The 22,122-nt window shown below is 37.4% G+C and overlaps 1 protein-coding gene across 12 annotated transcripts in view; it reads left to right on the top strand.

Annotated features, from left to right (window-relative positions):
• The window catches only part of FAM135A (family with sequence similarity 135 member A), a 133,821-nt gene that overhangs the window by 5,248 nt on the left and 106,451 nt on the right, over window positions 1-22,122 (top strand). For 6 of the 12 annotated variants that reach the window (XM_015136673.3, XM_015136668.3, XM_015136660.3 and 3 more), the window contains exons 1-3: window positions 8,825-8,918; window positions 10,698-10,813; window positions 20,864-20,943. In XM_015136673.3, coding sequence (XP_014992159.3) covers window positions 10,737-10,813; window positions 20,864-20,943 — 157 coding nt within the window. In that variant the 5' untranslated portion in view covers window positions 8,825-8,918; window positions 10,698-10,736. Of the gene's footprint in view, window positions 1-8,822; window positions 8,919-8,958; window positions 9,097-10,697; window positions 10,814-20,863; window positions 20,944-22,122 lie in introns of those variants that run through there. The other 6 variants (XM_077999776.1, XM_077999778.1, XM_077999777.1 and 3 more) reach the window with 5 other exon arrangements.

Genomic DNA, 22,122 nt, shown 5'->3' with positions numbered 1-22,122 from the left:
CAAAGATGGGCAGGAGGTCAGGGCCTCAGCCAATCAAGAAGGAAATTGAATGTAAATCAAGAAATATGACTATAACTCAGATATTCAGACTGAACCAAACCAATGCAGACCTAACCAATTCAGGTGGCCAGAATTTATACCATGTAGCATGTTTAGGGATGCAAGACTAATCCACATGTCACTGGCTGATTGTTTGCAGTTTACTACTGTATGGTCTGACTTGGTCAAGATTAGCTCAAAGACCGTAAGGCCCAGTGCTTATGTTGATTGGAGTTCTGTGCTATAGGTGACTGGGATTTAGGAAAGATGGCGTCTAGGTGTACCTTCGGCCAAGAAACTCATTTTCCTACTCCCTTGGATCTGCTACAGAACATGACTGTTACAATAATATTTTGTTATTCACAAGAGAATAGCATTCTCAAGATTTCTAAGAGTATTCCTGTTTTGGCCAGGTATGGTGGCTCATGCCTGTAATCCCAGCACTTTGGGAGGCCGAGGCAGGCAGATCACAAGGTAAGGAGTTCAAGACCAGCCTGACCAATATGATGAAACCCCGTCTCTACTAAAATTACAAAAATTAGCTGGGCTTGGTGGCGCATGCCTGTAGTCCCAGCTGCTCGGGAGGCTGAGGCAGGAGAATCACTTGAACCCTGGAGGCAGAGGTTGCAGTGAGCCGAGATCGTGCCACTGCAATCCAGCCTGGGTGACAGAGCGAGACTTAATCTCAAAAAAAAACAAAAAGTATTTCTGTTTTGGGCTTCCTGCTTATTCCTTTAGAGAAGGCCCAAGAACATCAATGCAAAATTAGACTACCTAGTATTAAATGTACTGCATTAACCTCCTTCTAGATTTAGAACATCTCTTGTGTTCCCATCATATTTCTGTTTAGCAAACTTGAATTTAATTAAATAGTACACCGATTACATGTTTTCCCCTCGGTTGGTCTCAGATCTGGAATGTCAGTCTCAGTTCCCACATATTGTCGTAGTGTGAGCCTCTCATCTAATTGTGTGTGAATCTGCTGTTCCTTCATTTGGTATCAGTTCTCATATGTCTCTCTTAATGGGAGCCTCTCATTAAATTGAGTGAACATTTCAAAGTATGTATATTTTTTGCACGACATGGCCCCTGAATCCAAGTTTACTACATTCTCTGGTGTTCAGGTGAAGAAATCAAATTTTTCTTAAAGCTAAAGGAAAAAGTCTGAATATATTGTGCTTAATGAGAGTGATATATTCGTTGCCAACGTGAGGCCTAAGGGATTTTTAAGGATTTTTAAGTCGGTCTGTAGGCTGCTTTTGCCTTATGTGGTATCTTTTGGGCATCATTATTCAGATTATCAGTATTAGGGGCTTTGAACCCATGTTTCATGCATGCTAACTTGGAAGTAGAATTAAGAAACTGGAGCTGTTGTCACCATAGTTTATGGAAGTAGTACCTTTTTTCCTTAGAGTGACAAAGGGGAGTGACTGGAATCTCCAATTTGTTCAACTTCTTTACCGTCTAGCTTAGGAGAAAGAACATCCTCAGGGCATCTGTGGGTTCATAATTCAGGAGTCAAGGCTGTTCCATAATTTCTGTGAGAGAATCTGATCATTCTCTGTGGTTTCCAGTCCATCTTGAGGGACCTCTGAGCTGTGACTCTTAGTTTCGGATGTGTCCATTTCCTCTTTTAGGTTCTGAAGCGCTCATGAATTCTGACTATGTACAAGATAGTTAATTTTTTAGGATCACTGTGGATAGTGCAGGAACATCTCCCACATTTTCTAGATATCTATGCCCGGACTCTCCTCTGTGGATATTGGATGTAACTCAGCTGAGCTAATGGGAGCGAAGATCCCTGTAAGTCTTAGAAACTTTGTATGGTTTTATGTACCTAGTACTATATTTGAAGGAGTTAACTATACACTCCAGCAGTTAAAGGGATGGCCTGGTATTCCTAGACTATGCTATCCAGTAGAAATATGTGTGATGTATAATTTAAATTTTTCTGATAACCACATTTGAAAAATTAAAAATAAACAAGTAAAATTAATTTTAATAATAATTTAATCCATATTTCCAAAACATTATTTCAAGATGTGACAAATATTTTAAAAACATATTAATGAAATATTTATGTTCTTTTTTGTACTAAGTCTTTGAAATTCTTTGTATACTTTATACTTACAGCATACCTCAGCACACACTACTTTTTTTTTTTTTTTTTTTGGAGACAGAGTCTTGCTGTATCGCCCAGGCTGGAGCATGTGGCACGATCTCAGCTCACTGCAGCCTCAACCTCCTGGGCTCAAGCAGTTCTCCCACCTCAGCTTTCCAAGTAGCTAGGATCACAAGTGTACACTACCACACCCAGCTAATCTTTGTATTTTATTTAGAGACAGGGTTTTGCCATGTTGCCCAGGCTGGTCTCGAACTCCTGAGCTCAAGCAGTCTGCCTGTCTCAGCCTCCCAAAGTGCTGGGATTATAGGTGTGAGCCACCATGCCTGGCCCACACTACTTTTTTTTAGTGTTCTACATTTTTAACAATTAAGGTAAAATGTAATCTCACCAAAACGATAAAGCTATGTTTAATGGAAAAATATTTTACACTGCTTCTGTGTTTGGATTTTAATTTAAATTAATTTAAAATTAAATAAAATTAAAATTCAGTTTTTCAGTCACAGTAGTCACATTTCACTTGTTCAGTGGACACATGTTACAATGGCCACCATGTTGGACAGAGCAGCTCTAGAGGACCAAGAATGTCTTTCAGATTAATCCATAAGTTTGTTTCTTTGAGAGTAAGCTAACTTTCCCCAAGATATTAATAAGGTAGTTTCAGATTGTTCACCCTATCAGGTTTGATTGACAGAGAAATCAGATCCCTTCTTGTCTCTAAGGGCTTTTCACATAAGTTTCTCACTTAGTTTCAGAGTCATTTCCTGTTTAGGGTCCCCCTCTAGCTTTTTTTGGATTGGTATTTGTAGTTTACTTGGCTGGATTCTCTCTTAGTGACCTAGGATATGACCCAGTAAGGAGCCCCATTTGAATAGACCTCCAGATGATTTCAGTTTTGTGCCACTTTGCCAGGGCCAGTAGAACAAAATGAACAATTCAATCTCAGATAAGTCAGCTGATTCCAATAATTTCAAAGGCATAGGTTTAAAGTAACAGGTTCCAAACCAGCCAGCAGACTGTGCAGGAGGGTCATGAAACTCTTAGCTTCTGGTAGGTACAGAGAGTTCCTTGCAATGGAGAATCTGCCATGCATCATCTAGGTAAAAGGAAAAAAGCTCTTTCTGCAAACTTCTTGAGAGGACAGACCTGAGGTTTTTTGGTTCCTGTGTGGCATTAAGAATCTGTGTAAGCCAGAGATTTTGCACTGTTAGCACACAGAATGAATTTGCTCTGTTGCTGAATTTTGTTTGAAATACACAGTTTGTTTTGTTTTTATAACTAGTTGGTGGCATCTAAAATTAAGGAGATTTTACCTTTAGGGACAAAAAAGACTTCCAACTACCTCTTGAAAACTTAGAAGACCCCGATAGTGTAATGCCAGCAAGGACTGACTGGAGCTAAGTAGCCATTGCTCCCTATAGCTGGAAAACAAGTAGTTTATAAGAAGAGAATCAGACAGATCCCCTTTGAATCCAACAGTTCTCTGAATTTTTTTTCCCTTTCTCTCTTTTGCTTGCTCTCCTTTTCCTTTAGTCCCGTCTTTGTATTTTTCTTCTACCACAAAAATAAAAATATTTCTTCTTTTAGGCAGAGGGGAGGTAGTGGAAAACAGATTTATCAGCATCATTATGTATATATCTGTACATGTATGTTTCTATTTAGGGGATAGTCAATACAAAGGAGGTATATTAAAGGAAATTAAGCAGCAACAGTAGAATAAAAAGCACAGCAGGATACAAGAGTAAGGGTGGAAGAAACTGCAAACAGGCCTTGAACTTATACTGATAAAGGAATTTTATCACCAAAATTTGTTCATGCATATTTCTGCTTTCAGTATATCAATGCAATAATTCCTTTCTCCCAGTTGGTTGAGTTTCAAGAGGAGACAGGTAATAATAGTTACTATTTATGGAATCTTTAATACTAATTTATTGTTCCTTAAATATTAAGTTGAGTATGTTGTGCCAGGCAATGGGAATACAGCAGTGAACAGAGTAGTCAGAATGTCCTGCCTTCATGGAACATTCATTTTAGTGAAGGAGAAATATTAAAGACTAATAAGTAAAATATTTAGTATGTTAGGTGGAGATAAGTGCTGAGGAAAAAGTAAAGGACTAAAGAGATATGGTATGCCAGGAATAGAGAATTAATATTTTTGATGGTACAGTCAGAAAAGGCCTAGCCAGGAAGCTGGTATTTGAGTCAAGGCCAGAGGGAAGTGAAGGAGTGAGTCCTGTGGATATCTGGAGAGAAGAGTGTTCCAGGGAACAAAAGTGCAGAGACCCTGGGGCAGGAATGTATTTCATGTGTTCAAAGAGTAAAAAGGAAATAAGTATGATGGGAGTGGGGAGAATTGTAGGAGATGAAGTCAGAGAAGATTCAGATTACATCATATAATTTTATAAACCATTTTAAGACAATAAGATTTGAAGCCACAGAGGGTTTGGAACAGAGGAGAGAGACAAAAACTGGTTTTTTGAAAATAGCCTGAAGAAGGGGAATATATTATTTAGGGTAGAGTAGGTATAGCTGCTGTAACAAAAAGTTACGAGACATAAAAGTCTGAGCAGTCTAGGTAGGGAAGACATTCAGTAATCCACAATTTGTCCATCTTTTTGCTTTACCGTTCTTGAGGACTTGGTCCTAATCTGTGTGATCAAAACTAGGGACACCGTCAAGTTGGTATTCCAGCCTGTAAGAAAAAGGGAAGCAGATGAAGTCCAGAGCAAAGAATTTCCTTTTAAACAAGTACGGCAGATATTACATGTTTCTCTTCAGTTTACATTCCATGGATAGGATCACTTGACATCAAGGGAGGTTGGAAAATATAGTCCCAGGCTGGGTGACCATTTGGCTAAGAAGAAGGGAAAACAGACGTGACAAGCAGTCTACCACAGTCTGCCACTTTGGTCTACATTCTACCTATTGATAATATTCCTACATTTCTTCCTTAAGGGAGACAACCCATAGTACCATCCACTAGTTGCATTAATCCAAGCTCTCTGAGAGGCACAGTGCTTTCAGATCTGCAAGTCCAGCAACCTATAAACAAATCACAATTATCTACTCCTCCATCCCTCCCACACATACCCAGCATATGATGGTGGATCAGAAACAGGAAAACAGTAATAAAATCTCCCATTTGGGAAAATAAACAATGAGAAAACTCTTTGCATGAGAATGATGAAGATCCTCACAGTGCATTAATATCCTTAGTTCTGCTTTCTGGTAAGAATGAATGCCAATATTCATTGCATTAAGATCCCTGTCTTTGCTGTCTGGGTGTTTCTTCCTTACATTAACCTCTGTGGCCACATCTGAAGTTGATGTTGAAAGTTTGCCCACTTTGAAGGCTATGCAGTTTTCATAGCCTGCTGCTTGCTTCTGCAGGTTTGCCAGCTTGCAAGTTACACAGTCACAAGCTTTTGCACCCTAGCTTATGATTTATTTGACAAATACTATTCTGTCAGAAACATAGTAGGATTCTTACACGTTTCTCTCCATTCAGTTCTCTGTGCCAGTAACTACACCAAAGTTGTTTTCTGGATGTGGTTCTTAAGCCTGCCTTATTTATTTCTGTCTATGCACCCAACATCTTTTGGTGGCCTCATTTTAATGAAGTACATTCTCATACCTCATTTTAATGATCACTGTCTTAAAATTATTTGAAACAACAAGCATTGGTGGGATGGCAGCATCCTTAATCTAATCTTAACTGCAGAGCTGGATCCCTTGGTTTTGTCAACAATTCCTTTGAGCAATGCACTGAACCTGATATGGGGTATTGGCTGCAAGGCCCCGCATTTAAGCGGCCTTATTTCTTTCCATCTTTGCTTACAAACTAGCCAATTCTTGCTTGAGTAAACATGGCAAAGAACCACCAACACCCAGTATTGTGGTATTTTTCATCTACTTTTTCTGGGGCTATGGGCTTTTTATGGGCACTAGTTTTGCAGATTATTGTAGCCAACAGTTTAATCAGTTGTTTTATTTCCACGTAAGAGTAGTTATTAGTATCATAGTGGTATGTTTTCCTTTTGCCTGCTACCTAATTACTAAGCTAGTACTGTGTCCGGAATTGGTGGGTTCTTGGTCTCGCTGACTTCAAGAATGAAGCCATGGACCCTTCCAGTGAGTGTTACAGTTCTTAAAGATGGGGTGTCCAGAGCTTGTTCCTTCAGACGTTCAGATGTGTCTGGAGCTTCTTCATTCTGGTGGGTTTGTGGTCTCGCTGTCAGGAGTGAAGCTGCAGATCTTTGTGGTGAGTGTTACAGCTCTTAAAGGCAGCGTGTCTGGAGGTGTTCTTCCCAGTGGGTTCGTGGTCTCTCTGGCTTCAGGAGTGAAGCTGCAGACCTTCGCAGTGAGTGTTACAGGTCATAACGGCAGCGTGGACCCAAAGAGTGAGCAGCAGCAAGATTTATTGCAAAGAGTGAAAGAACAAAGCTTCCACAGGGTGGAACAGGACTCAATAGGGTTGCTGCTGACTGGCTGGGGCAGCCTGCTTTTATTCCCTTACCTGGACCCACCCACATCCTGCTGATTGGTCCATTTTACAGAGAGCTGATTGGTCCGATTTGACAGAGTGCTGATGGGTACATATACAATCCTTGAGCTAGACACAGAGTCACAGAGTGCTACTTAGCTAGATACAGAGTACCAATTGGTGGATTCACAAACCCTGAGCTAGACACAGAGTGCTGATTGGTGCACATACGATCCTCAGGCTATAAAGTTCTCCAAGTCTCCATCCAGTTCAGGAGCGCAGCTGGCTTCACCCAGTGGATCCCGCACTAGGGCTGCAGGCAGAGCTGCCGGCCAGTCCGGAGCTGCGCCTGCACTTTTCAGCCTTGGGCTGTCCATAGGACCGGGCGCCATGGAGCAGGGGGTGGCACCCGTCAGGGAGGCTCAGGCCGTGGGGGAACCCACCCGCAGGGGGAGGAGCTCAGACACGGCGGGCTGCAGGTCCTGAGCCCTGCCTATCTGCCCATGGCGAGGGAGCCAAACCCTGCGAGAATTTGAGTGCAGCGGGTGACGGGGGCGGGGAGGGAGCCAGGATCCAGCACAACCACCGCAGCTGCTGGCCTGGGTGCTAAGCCTTTCACTGCCCTGGCCTGGCGGTGCCGGCTGGCCCTTCCGTGTGTGTGTGTGTGTGCGCGCGCGCGCGGCCGCCGAGCCCACGCCCATGCCCGCCGAGCCCACGCCCACGCCTGCCGGAATTCACACTGGCCCCCTGAGCCCAGCGTGCAGCCCCAGTTCCCGCCCGCGCCTCTCCCCCCACAGGTCCTGGCAAGCAGAGGGAGGGGGCTCTGGCCTCAGCCAGCCCAGAGAGGGGCTCCCAGTGCCTCAGCAGGCTGAAGGGCCCCTCAAGCGCCACCAGAGTAGACGCTGAGGCCGAGGAGGCACTGAGTGTGAGGGCTGCTAGCACTTTGTCACCTATCAGTACCACGTTTTAGGATTTCGTTATGGCAGTCTCTTAATTCTGATACTAATTTCTATATTAAGGAAAAGACTAACTTACTGAGAGGTGGTATGGGTGCTAGCTGGACCCAAATCCCAAACCTATATTTTAAGCATTATACTATTCATATATATATAACATATATATTTTAAGCATTATGCTATTCATATATATTATATATTACTATATATATTACACACACACACACACACGGGGAGGTGGGGAGAGAGAGAGAGTATACCTCTTCCTGATGGCTAGTTAACTTCTGAGATCAAGAACTTAGCTATACCTCATACTTACTACAATTCCTATACTATAGTAGGTGTTCAGTAAATGTTTGAATGAACGAATACCCATTTTATACCTGAGTAAATTAAAGTATAGAGACTTGGCCAAACTTTACTCAGAATCAAAACCAGAACATAATCTAAACCCTGCACACAAGAATATATGTACAGGAGAAGCTGTCTTCGACCTCATTTCCACAAAATGGGGAATATCTTATATAAAGATAGCATTGTTTGATCTTAGAAATAGTTACCATAAAATCTTTTGATGTGATTATTAAAGTTTCAAATAGCAGTTATGGGAGCTGGTAAAGTCTACATCTTTATGATAGAGAGAAGAAAAACTGTGTCAAAGAGTGAACATGGTCTTTATTCCAACATTTTTAGTACCTAAAATAATTATACCAGGGAAGAAGATAGATTTTTTAAAAATTTAATCAGTATTTGAAATGTGAGGAAAACTATCCATAGCACATTGAAGCAATCATTGTATCAAAATATTTTAAATAATTCGTTATACACACATACATACATATATGCATACATACACATACATATGCATGAAATTTCAGAAATTACCTACTTAAGGAGTTACTTTAAAATGGTGAGTTTCACCTCTTAAAAATTAATGAGCTTTTAAGGTTTTGGGTATTCACAGTGGTTCCTACTGAACTAAGAAAGTACTCTTATTTGTTACTGCACTTTGAATTATACGTAAGTGAATCCTTAATAGAGAGATAATAGTTAATGTTGATATTGAAATTGTGAATGAAAAAAATCTCTAAAACTTATAAGCCTTCAAAGGACATATATCTTTTATATAAATTGAAAATAGTAACTAACAAAACATAGGTTTCCTTAAGATAGACTTTTTTATGTCTACTATTTTGTTTGAGATGTTACTTTTTTTTCTCATAGGGGGAACGGTATATTTTTAACAACGGGAATCAGTAACTGGAAGTACAAGATTGGTTACTTAATAATGTTTAAAATGAGGCTTTGATCAGCAGAGGTAAGAATGTAACTTTTTTTGCACTTGATTCTTAATAGATTCAAATACTTGCCAAATTTCTATGAAGAACTGATTCAAGAATTGGGAAGATTCTGAGATTTTACCCCACTTGCAAGCTAACAAGTTAGTCTGCCACAGTGTCATGGATGTTGGCAGGACATGAGACTCATGGATCAAGGTGAAAGATGGTTTATGCTCATAGCACTAGCTAGAGTACCAGGTGACACCTGTATGTGAGTAGGTTGTGTTACAGGAGAAGAACCCTTAATTTGGGGAACCTGAGTCTTTTAGAATGGACAATAAACCTGCCTGACTTTTTTCCTCGGAGGGAGGCTTTATCTCTATTATACAGAACAGTAAACAAATCTGCCCTTTGTTCTAGTATAAGACACTATCTCTGGCTTCTAAGATTGTTCACTATACAAACATCCTTGAAAAGATAGTCTGGAACAAAGGCCGTCTATGTCTCAGCTTGTGAGACGTGCAGAAACATGAGAGGTTTGTGAAGAATTATCTTCCAGCACTTTCTTATTCTAAACTGCTTTTTACACTTATCTTACTTAACAGTCCAAGAAGTTATTTTTAAAATATGTACTGTTGATAAGGATGATTGTTATAATTTGTTTTTAAATAGTGAAAAAATGGAAACTACTGAAATCACCCAACAATAGGGAATTGTTTAACTATAACGTATTCCCAGTGTCATAGTTAACAATTAATGGCCGGGCGTGGTGGCTCATGCCTGTAATCCCAGCACTTTGGGAGGCCGAAGCGAGCAGATCACTTCAGGCCAGGAGTTCAAGAACAGCCCGGCCAACATGGCAAAACCCTGTCTCTACTAAAAGTACAAAAATTAGCTGGGCATGGTGGCGCACACCTATAGTCCCAGCTACTCGGAAGGCTGAGGCAGGAGAATGGCTTAAACCCCGGAGGCGGGGGTTGCAGTGAGCCGAGATAGTGCCACTGCTCTCCAGCCAGGGTGACAGAGCGAGACTCTGTCTCAAAAAATAATAATAATAATTAAAAATAATGTTGTAAAACTACATATGTAGACATATGTGTTGACTGAATAATTAAGTGAAATAAGCAGATGATAAAATGTATATGTGGTTTGATCCCACTATTATTTAAAAATTTTACAAATGCACACACATGAAGAACATACCAAAGTATGTATTTCAGTGGATGGAATTGTGAATGTTTTCTATTTGTGCTTGTCTAATTTCTTTTTTTTTTTTTTTAACTTCTTTGCAGTTGAATACTTTAGAATTTGTTAATAAACGAAAAAATTTCTTTCTCTTTTTAAATTTAAGAGTGAAAAGTGATTTAAGAATTTTTTTCTTAAAAATCTTTCATGGGCTTTACTGGGGATTAAAGAGTGTTAATTCTTTTTTTGACTCTGGAGTTACTTATATGTGCAATGTAGCATAAGAATAGAATAATTAGGTATCTTCATTATTTAAAAAAGTTACTATCTATAAGAGATAAAGTTGAGTTTCTTTTAGCAATATGTTGTATTATCACATAAATGTCATCAAGGGAAACAAATCTTAGAAAAAGCATTCTGACAGGACAATCTTAAATTATAGAGAATAGTGCAACTTTAGGAAGTATACATTCTGGTGCTATTTAGTTGGGTTAGGTTAAGTACACTAAAATAATTTGTTTTCATTTTCTGCCTATATATCATATTCTAAAATACGTATAAATAATAGTATTTTTATAAGTTGGCATTTTTGTTACGCTTCTCATGATTTTTTTTCCCTTTCCTTAACAAAGGTGCTGTTATCAGAATAGTCTTCTGGGTATAAATTAAAAATGACTGAAGTTCAAGCAATGGTAGAATTCTCTGTGGAGCTAAACAAGTTCTACAATGTGGATTTGTTTCAGAGAGGGTATGTATTTTACTGTGAAAATGATATATTTTACATAAAATGTACAGTTTAAATTTAAATTTAATTACATGTTTTTATTCCAGCATATATAAGGAAAGCAGTGAACTATATTCAAGTAATTATTTTCTCACATAAATTTTATTTATTAAATAGATACATGAATTTAATGATAATGCTGGATATACTGAACCTGTGTTTATGAATTTGTAGTGAGCCTTGAGAAGACTTTAATGTAAATGTATAAGGTCTAATTTTTGTTCTTTAAAATCTTATAGTATATTGGGAAAAAATAAGGCATCCATACAAAACAACTAAACAGAAATACAAAGCATACATGATGAAGCTTATTTCACTTGATTTTTCTATATCAGTGAATGTAGTTTTATAATATCATTTTTAATCATTAACTATTACACTGTAACATGTTATAATTTAACAGTCACCCACTGTTGGGTATTTCATTTGTTTTCATCTTTTCGCTGTTTCACAAAAACACTGTAACAGTAGTCTTTATCAGTAGTACCTATAAAGCAATTTAATAACTTCTTGGCCTTTTGGCTAAGATCAGTAAGTATATATAAGAGGTGCTCTAGGAATCAACAGAAAGACATATTTCTGATTTAGTATGTAAGAAAAGGCATTATGGAGGGATAAGATCAAAGTATAGTTAAGACTTGGATAGGCAAAGGATAAAGTGAAAGATCGTATTTGTAGAAGAGAACGGTATGATTCAATACAGCCACATGAATCAAGTGTTGGAAATAGAAATGAACGTGTTGTTTTTAAGAATATTTAGGGGCCAGGCATGGTGGCTCACCCTGTAATCCTAGCACTTCGGGAGGCCGAGGCGGGTGGATCACCAGAGGTCAGGAGTTCGAGACCAACCTGGCCAACATGGTGAAACCCTATCTCTACTAAAAATACAAAAATTAGCCAGATGTGGTGGTGCATGCCTGTAATCCCAGCAACTTAGGAGTCTTAGGCAGGAGAATCACTTGAACCCAAGAGACGGAGGTTGCAGTAAGCCAAGATTGAACCAGTGCACTACAGCCTGGGCGACAGAGCAAGACTCCATCTCAAGAAAAATTTAAAAAAACATTTTTTTTAAAGAATATTTAGGAAATTGGATATTTTCTAGAAGAATTACAGAAGAAAGTGGTACTTTGTTCTTTATTTATCTGGATTACTATAGAACAGTTAATTGAATACCTGTAACTATTATTACTTTTCTTAATCATATGCTGCCACCATTTCTTTGTCAGTACTATCTGAGGTTTCAGGCTTCCACTGGTGGTCTTGGAGTTTATCACCTGAGTGTAAGGGGGGACTATTATAGGTAGTGAATTGAACCTTTTATCATTATGAAAAGACACTGTATATCCTAGTAGCTTTTTGCTTTGAACTATTTTGTCTAATAATATTATAACATCAGCTTTCTTTTAGTTAATATTTACAAGATATATCTTTTTCCATTCTTTCACTTTCAGCCTTTCTCTTTCCTTGTATTCTGTATTAGTTGCAAACAACATGTAATGGGATTTATATTTTTTATTTTCATTTTCTAGGGCATTTTTTGTGTTTTAAGTGGAACATTTAATCCATTTATATTTAATGTAATGGCTGATTTATTTGTGATTATATTCATTCTTTCTTATTTTGTATTTTCTATGTCCTCTCTTCATTTGCTCTCCTACACTCTTTTGTTTCATGTTCTGATCTTTGCCAGTATTTCAGGCTTATTCTTCAAGGGGACATTTGCCTTTGCCAGGTTCTTAGGGCATTACCAATCTAGGGCTAACTTTTGTTTCTTTAATGAAAAGTTTCAAACATAAAAGTATAGTAAACACACAGCTGTCAGCTAGCCTCAGTTACCAAAGTTTTTTCTTCCTATTTCACCTGTTGTTCCCCCCAACTGTTTTTTCAGTATGTATCTCCAACAGAGGACTTTTGTTTTTAACATATTTGTAAAATCATTATTGTACTTAAATGAATATTTAAAATAATTGCTTGATATCAAATAATCCAGTGTACACGGTTCCTCAGTCATCTCATAAGTGTGTTCTTAATTATTTGTTTGAATCAATATTCAGCCCAAAATTCATAGCTTGCATTTGGTCAATATGTCTTATGTTTTCCAAAATTTATAATTGATGGTTTAATCTAAAGGATTGATTAAATTCCAAGAGTTTTTGAGACGAATCTTCAAGTGATGCTATGTACTTCCTATTGCATTGCATCAGAGGACATGTAATTTCTGACTTTCTCTTTTTTGTGATATGATTGATTCAGGTATTTTATCAACCTCATGGACCCATTAAACAGTTCCATATCACTTAATTGATGGTACCCATTGATGATCTTTACCTAGAGTCATTATTTTACTAGGGGTTATAAAATGGAGACATCCAGGGCTGGGCACGGTGGCTCACACTTGTAATCCCAGCACTTTGAGAGGCTGAGGCGGGCAGATCACCTGAGGTCAGAAGTTCAAAACCAGCCTGGCCAACATGGTGAAACCCCATCTCTACTAAAAATACAAAAAATCAGCTGGGCTGTAATCCCAGCTATTCAGGAGTCTGAAGCAGAAGAATCACTTGAACCTGGTAGGCAGAGGTTGCAATGAGCCGAGATTGCACCATTGGACTCCAGCCTAGGCAATAAGAGCAAAACTCTGTCTCAAAAAAAAAAAGAAAAAAAAAAATGGAGATATCCAAATTCTGTTATTCCTTATACATTTATTACCTGGAATTCTGTGAAGAATTTTGCCTCATTATTTGGTTATTCTGACATATAGTTTACACAGAAAAGACATAATAAATGTTTTATTATTTCTCCTTAGTTACTTGTTTTCGGACTATTTTGCTGTTGCCGTAGCGTATTGCACGTATAATCACTTTTTATTTTGTGCCAATATGAACTCATGGATTTTCAACATATTTACTGATAATATTGTGTCACTATCCGCCAGGCGCGGTGGCTCACATCTGTAATCCCAGCACTTTGGGAGGCTGAGGCAGGTGGATCACCTGAGGTCAGGAATTTAAGACCAGCCTGGCCAACATTGTGAAAACCCTTTCTCTTCTAAAAATACAAAAATTAGCCAGTGGCACACGCCTGTAATCCCAGCTCTCGGGAGGCTGAGACAGGAGAATTGCTTGAGACTCAGAGGCAGAGGTTGCCATAAGCTGAGCTCGCACCACTGCACTCCAGTCTGGGTGACAGAGTGAGACCCTGTCTCAAAAAAAAAAAAAAAAGAAAAAGAAAAAGTATTGTGTCACTATCCTTTCTGATGCTTAGAGGGAGCCTTTCAGTTTGGTTTCTGTGAATTTCCCACAGGACAGTCTAAGCAGTGTTTGATAGTTTTCTTGTTTTCTATTATGATATAGGTGTTGCAGACTCTTGTACATTCTTTGATCCAGACCTGGAGTCAGCCAAGGAGTCCTAGTTCCTTTTATTAGGAAATAGTACTTAGAAATCATAATGTATACACTGAAGGTACACATTTTGGGGTCATTTCTTCTAAGTCCTTTCAGTTAACAGCATTAGCAAATACTTTGTTTTTTATTTTTTATTTTTTTGAGATGGAGTCTCACTCTGTCGCCCAGGCCAGAGTGTACTGGCACGGTCTCAGGTCACTGCAACCTCCGCCTCCTGGGTTCAAGTGATTCTCCTGCCTCAGCCTCCAGAGTAGCTGGGATTATAGGTGCCGGCCACCACGCCTGGCTAATTTTTGTATTTTTAGTAGAGATGGGGTTTCACCATGTTGGCCAGGCTGGTCTCGTACTCCTGACCTCATGATCCACCTGCCTTGGCCTCCCAAGTGCTGGGGTTACAGGCATGAGTCACCATGCTCGACCACAAATACATTTTTAAAAGAAAAATACATGATTAATGTATACTGATATTTCCAATTCTAGTTTAAGTTTACAAGGATTTTACTTTTTTAATTTTATGTTTGTGTCTCTTTTTACTTATAGAGAAAATCTTTGTTCCTAGTAATGTAGATCATTACTTACTTTATGTATGTGTGTGGACATTTCTGTGTAGAATAGTTTCAAAATAATACAGCATTACCATCAAGACCATAAATATTGAAAATTTCTTCATGATTCTTTTTTTTTTTTTTTTGCCAAGATATATCCCATGAGGAATAGGCAGTCAAAATACTGTTTTAAAAATCACTTGAAGTAATTCTCTGTGGAATTACAATCAAGTAGACATACGTTTATTTGTTTCAGGGTTGTTTAGGGATTGACATTTTCTTTGTTTTATAATTATATAAAAAATTTACATGGGTCCAAAATCAAAACTCTGTACAAAGTCCACTATATTGAGATAGATCTCGTTTTGATCCCTGTACCTTCTCTCTCCTTATCCCATAGGTAACCATTTTGTTTTTATTAGTTTTTGGTATATCCTTTTATTTTTTTTCCATTTGAAAATAGAGGCAAATAAATATATAGTCACACCCTTCCATCTTACACAAAGGTAGCATAGGATACATACACTCTGTACCCTGCTTTTGTTGTTTAAAAGTGTATCTCAGAGGTCACTCCTCTAAGTGTGAGTGATTAACATTCGGGTGGTAACACCTGAATCCATCATATCACAAAAAAAAGAGACAACCAGACATTGCATGTCCTTTGATATAATGCTGTAGGAAGTACATAATCAAACCTTTAGCTTAACCCACCAATTTTAAATTTACAAAAATCTAAGAGATATGTCACATTCCTTTTTACAATTGCATTTTACACCATTGTATAGTTGTACCATAGTTTATTCAACCAGTCCCCCTATCGGACGTTTTGTTTTTATCTTACATTTTCCAATTGCAGTTAATACTACAATATTGCAATTGCTGTTGCAACTAATACTACAATCTGCATATATCATTTAATATTTTTGCCATACTATCTTTGGGATATCTTCTTAAAAGTAGGCTGTTGAGGCAAAGGGTAAATGACACCTGTTTTTGCTCTTTTTTTGCCAAATTACATTCCATATGGTGTTGTGCCATTTTGTGATCTCACTAGTGCTGTGGTAGAATTCCTGTTTACCCACAGGCTTGCCAACATATTACACCCATTCGCCATTTAACTGCATTTTGGTCAGTGACAGACCGCAAATATGACAGTAGTCCAATAAGATTGTAATGGAGCTGGAAAATTCCCATCACCTCGTGATGGTAGTAGCTTTGGTAACCTCGTAGTGTGATACATTACTTTTTCTATGCTTAGATACACAGATACCTACTATTGTGTTATAATTGCTTGCAGTTTGCAGTACAGTAACATGGTGCAGATTTGTAGCCTAGCAGCAATGGGCTATATGGTATAGTCTGCCTGTGTAGTATAATCAGCAGGTTTGTGTAAGTACACTACATGGTTCACACAGTGACGAAATCAATCTAAGGATGCATTTCTCAGAATGTATCCCTGTTGTTGAATGAAGAGTGACTATATTTTGTTAGATTGTTGGATTTCTGTCATTCTGATAGTTGAGAATGGATATATTTTTGTAGTGAAAATTTATAGTTTTTTAAGTTATAAGTGAAATTGAACTCTTTTTGTATATTTAGAGTCATTTGCATTTCTTTTTCTATGAACTGTTTAATCATACTTTTTTTTCATCTTTCTGTTGGTTGGTTGGTCTTTTTCATCTCAATTTTCTTCTCAATTAAGGTTTGCTGGAATATATCAACAGATGGCCTCAGAACAAAAGCAGTTTAATTGCTTTGCCTAATTCACTATGATTTTGCTTTCCTTTAAATTTTCCTTGGTAATTCCATACTATCTTGTGAGCTCTTCAATACTTTTACAGATATACTTTTTATACTTTACCTGGCATTGTCTTTTAGCAAGAGGTTGTTCTGAATAACCTAGCCGACCACAGCTCTTAACATGGAAGTGTTTTATTCTTTGATTTTTGAATTTTTTTTATCTCTTACTTCATATTTTTTTTTTAAATAATTAACTCATCCACATTTAAAATTTTGGGGCTGGGTGCAGTGGCTCACACCTGTAATCCCAGCGCTTTGGAAGGGAAGCAGGTGGATCACTTGAGGTCAGGAGTTTGAGACTAGCCTGGCCAATATGGTGAAACCTGTCTCTCCTAAAAATACAAAAATTAGCCGGGCTTGGTGGTACACGCCTGTAATCCCAGCTACTCCAGGGGCTGCGGCATGAGAATTGCTTGAACCTGAATGGTGGAGGTTGCACTGAGCAGAGATTGTGCCACTGCACTCCAGCCTGGGTGACAGAGTGAGACTCTGTCTCAGAAAACAAAGAAAGAAAGAAGGAAAGAAGGAAGGAAAGAAAGAAAGAAAGGGAAGGGGAGGGGAGGGGAGGGAAAGGAAGGGGAGGGAAGGGAAAAGATAAGATAACCAGGCATGCCTGTGGTTCCAGCTACTTGGGAGGCTGAGATGGGAGGATTGCTTAAGCCCAGGAGGTTGAGGCCGCAGTGAGCCATGGTTGTACCACTGCACTCCAGCCTGGGTGACAGAGTGAGACCTGTCTCCATAAGAAAAAGAAGAAAAGAAAAAAATTATTTATCTAAAAAATTTTATACCTTTTAAAGTAGCAATAATTTTAATAAAAAATGTATTTACAATAGTAGATTGCTTTCATAAATATCAGATGAACTTTATTTAAAATAATGTGTATATTTGCTTTTAGTGTTTCTTTCCCTGTATTTCTAACACCTATCGCATAGATCTTCAATAAGTGATGAACAAATGGCATTCAGGGAATATAAATTACTATATGGTGTTCTAGTAGTATATATTAAATGTGGGGATTAAAAAAATTTTTTAACACTTTATTGACATAGCATCTCATAAAATTCTGCAGAATCAGTGATCACATATTTTTATGATAGGCTGTTTTAAAAGTATTTTGCTTTTTCTGTTTTTTATCCTTCTATTAATTTCTATTTTAAAAACATAATTATTACCAGAAAATCTAATTAGGAATCAAATCTAATGATTCATAGTGTGCATATTCATCAACTAAAGACATATTTTTTCATCTAATGTTAGGTGAGATACTATCATGGTGCTAATTGTGGGAATACATAAACAGGGGTGGGAAAGCTACAGCCTTTGGACCAAATCTGGCTTGATACTGAGCCAAACCCATCCACGTCCATTTACTTAGTTTATGGCTGCTTTTGCTCAGCAGTAGAAATGAGTAGTCACAGCAGAGACTATGGCCCACAAAGTAAAAATATATTGTCAAGCCCTTTAAGAAAGCTGTTGACCATTGGTATGGAATATTTAGATATGGTTTCTTCCCTCAAAATGGTTAATATAGAATGGACTTTCCCTGATACATTCTAACAGAGAGGTGGCTTTCTTTTCATATTTAAAAAATTTTTTTGACAATTTAAAAATTGTATATATGGAGTACAATGTAATGTTTCGATGTATGTATTAAATCAAGCTAATTAACATATCACTTCACCTACTTTTTTTTTTGTAGTGAGAACATTTTAAATCTATCCTTTTAGGGATTTTGAGATATACATTATTATTAACTGTGGTTACCATGCAGTGCAATAGATCACTAAAACATATTACTCCTGTCCAACTGCAACTTTGTACTGTTTGACCAACATCTCCTCTTTTCCCACCCCCTGCAATCCTAGCCTCTGGTAAATACCATTCTACTCTCTGCTTCTATGAGTTCAAGATTTTTAGATTCTGCGTATAAGTGACATCATACATTATTTATCTTTCTGTGCCTGGCTTATTTCTCTTCACGTAATGCCCTCCAGGTTCATTCATGTTGTTGCAAATGACAGACTGTTCTTATTTTTTAAGGCTATGTGTAGTATTCTGTTGTGTATATATACTACATTTGCCATTCATTATCTAGTCATCCATTGATAAACACTACAGTTGCTTCCATTATCTTAGCTATTGTGAATAATGCTGCAGTGAACACAGGGGAGCAGATGTCTTTCTAATACACTGATTTCAGTTCTTTAAATATATACCGAGTAGTGGAATTGCTGGATTATATGGTAACTCTATTTTTAGTTTTTTGAGGAACCTCCATAATATTTTCCATAACGGCTGTGCTAGTCTACATTCTCACCAACAGTGTGCAGTGGTTCCTTTTTCTCCACATCCTCACCAAGACTATCTTTTCTGTTTTCTTTTTGATAATAGCCATTCCAATGGATGTGGGTGATTCTCATGGTGTTGATTAGTATTTCCCTGATAAATACAGATGTTGAACATTTTTACATATCTCTTAGCCATTTGTATGTCTTCTTTTGAGAAATGTTTATTCCTGCACTTTGCCCATTTTTTAATTTGGTTATTTGTTTTCTTGAAGTTGAGTTGTTTGAATTCCTTATATATTTTGGATATTAGTTCCTTATCAGATGTATAGTTTGCAAATATTTTTTGGTTTGCAAATATTTTTTTTCCCAATCTGTGGGTTGTTTCTTCAGTCTGTTAATTGTTTCTTTTGCTCTGCAGAAGCTTTTTAATTTGGCGTAATCTTATTTGTCTATGTTTGCTTTTGTTGCCTGGGCTTTTGGGGTTATATCCAAGAAATCATAGCTCAGAACAATGTAATAGAGCTTTCCCCTTGTGTTTTCTTCTAATAGTTTTGCAGTTTCAGGTCTTATGTATAAGTCTTTAATCCATTTGAGTTGATTTTTTATATGGTATGAGATAAGGATCTAATTTCACTCTTCTGCCTGAGGATATCCAGTTTACCCCACACCATTTATTGAAGAAACTGTCCTTTCTTCATTGTGTGTTCTTGGCACCTTTGTCAAAAACCAACTGACCGTAAATGTGTGGGTTTATTTCTGGAATTCTGTCCTGTTGCATTGGTTGATGTGTTTGTTTTTATGCCAGTACCATGCTGTTTTGATTACAATTGCTTGGAAAGATATTTTGAACTCAGGGAGTGTGACCTTTTTTTTTTTTGTCAGAATCTCACTCTGTCTTTCAGGCTGGAGTGCAGTGGTGTGATCTCAGCTCACTGCAAACTCTGCCTCCTGGATTCAAGCAATTCTCATGACTCAACCTCCCTAGTAGCTGGGACCACAGGCACATGCCACCACGCCTGGCTAATTTTTTGTCTTTTTGTTAGAGATGGAGTTTTGCCATGTTGGCCAGGCAAGTCTTGAACTCCTGACCTCAAGTGATCCACCTGCCTTGGCCTCCCACAGTGTTGGAATTACAGGTATAAGCCACCACGTCTGACCACTTTGTTCTTTTTGCTCAAGATTGCTTTGACTATTCAGAGTATTTTGTGGTCTCATACAAATTTTAGTATTGTGTTTTCTATTTCTGTGAAAAATGATGTCAGATAAATGCAGAGTTTTATTTAAATGTCTCCAAATTTTAGCAAACACATACTGAACACTTAAATGTGTGTAAACCAAGGATTGTGAATGTACGCTATGAATAAGACATGGTCTCTGTGCTGAGGAAGTTTAAAATGAAGCGTCTACCACTGTTTAGTATTAATTTGCTTTTATATCGTATACCTTTATATTTTAAAATAGCAATATTTTGCTTGATCTTTAGTCAAAACCTTCAAAATGGAAAGTTGAAGAGTTCCTAGAAAACTTTGCTCTCCCCTGGTTTCAAGGTTCCCGCTGATTCCACTTCGATTTTTTTCTCAGTTTTCTCATGTTTTCAAGCAGTCCTCATCTTAATCTTAACAAGTCATCTAACTTTATGGAGTTTTATCATGCCCCTTTAAAGCCAAGTGAAACAATGAAGCTCTTAGATGCTTTTCTAATTCCACAGGTTGCTATCACATATAAAATAAAAAATATTGTATGTATTGTATCTGTTTCTTTCATTTATCTTTATATATACTGGGTTTCTCTTTTGGTTTTATGCCATGCTTACATTTGATATGTAAGCCTGATTTTTTTTTTTCCAACAATAGTATGTTATGGGAGACTGATATAATTAGGTCAACTTTATTATTTTAATACAGATACAAATGTGGAAGTTGGGGCATTCCATATTTTTAAATATGTTTTGAAATAACTTCCTTGTTTATTTTGCTTTAGTTTTTACCAGATTCGTGCTTCTATGAAAATTCCATCAAGAATTCCCCACAGAGTAGAAGCTAGTTTGTTACATGCAACAGGTAAGCCAAGGAATATGTTCAAATTTAAAAAGTAATCTGAAACAACATTATAATGGCCAATAACTTTTCATAAATTTTTTTCTCATTACAGATATAAGATACCAAATAACATCATTATTATAACCATTATAAGAAATATGTTTGGGGCCTCAGTAAAACGGACTTCATTATAGATACTCTATCTCCTTCTTAGATTTCTTACAATGAGCACATCAAAGAATGTATATTAAAGTTTCATGAAAACAAACGTAGGATTGGTATCCATTATATCATATAAGAGGCAATGTACAAAGATACACAGTAAATGGGAACATGTAATTTGACTTATGATTATAAAGGTGTTTTATGATAAAGTTTTATGGTATGCATTTTGAGGACATTTTTTAAACCAGTTTTTTTTTCTGGATTAGGTTCTCTAATTATGAAACAGAGCCAAAAGGCAATGTAGGAAGGTATGAAATAGACATGTTACAGCAGCTGTGTTAGTTACTCATATTCTAAGGAGAGACACCAGCATTAAAGGGGTTAAGTTAAAACAGCTTTCCCAATACAATATATGCTGTGTCATTACATGTAGTTAGAAAATGAACCAGTTAATGAAACATTCTAAAGAGTTATTATGTAAGCCTAATATGAAATTACTAATTTTTAAAGCATCATAAAAATAATAAAATACACCTGACACTAGAGCTATGCTGAGCGTAATTCAGTCCATTTTGAAATTTTAAAAAATTTGTTAGGTATTTGAAGTGTTAAGGATTGTCTTTTATCATACTGTGGATACTAAAATGTTGGTTAATGTTAAATTTTTTATTTTTTATTATTATACTTTAAGTTCTAGGATACATGTGCACAATGTGCAGTTTTGTTTACATATGTATACATGTGCCATGTTGGTTTGCTGCACCCATTAATTCATCATTTACGTTAGGTATTTCTCCTAATGCTATCCTTCCCCCATCCCCCGACCCCACAACAGGCCCCACTGTGTGATGTTCCCCTTCCTGTGTCCAAGTGTTCTCATTGTTCAGTTCCCACCTATGAGTGAGAACATGCGGTGTTTGGTTTTCTGTCCTTGCAATAGTTTGCTCAGAATGATGGTTTCCAGCTTCATCCATGTCCCTACAAAGAACATGGACTCATCCATTTTTATGGCTGCATAGTATTCCATGGTGTATA

This window comes from Macaca mulatta, chromosome 4 (genome assembly GCF_049350105.2).
Source record: "Macaca mulatta isolate MMU2019108-1 chromosome 4, T2T-MMU8v2.0, whole genome shotgun sequence".
Lineage (NCBI taxonomy): Eukaryota > Metazoa > Chordata > Mammalia > Primates > Cercopithecidae > Macaca > Macaca mulatta.
Note: the sequence above shows the minus strand (reverse complement) of the source record. Positions and strands in the feature narration are given on the sequence as shown.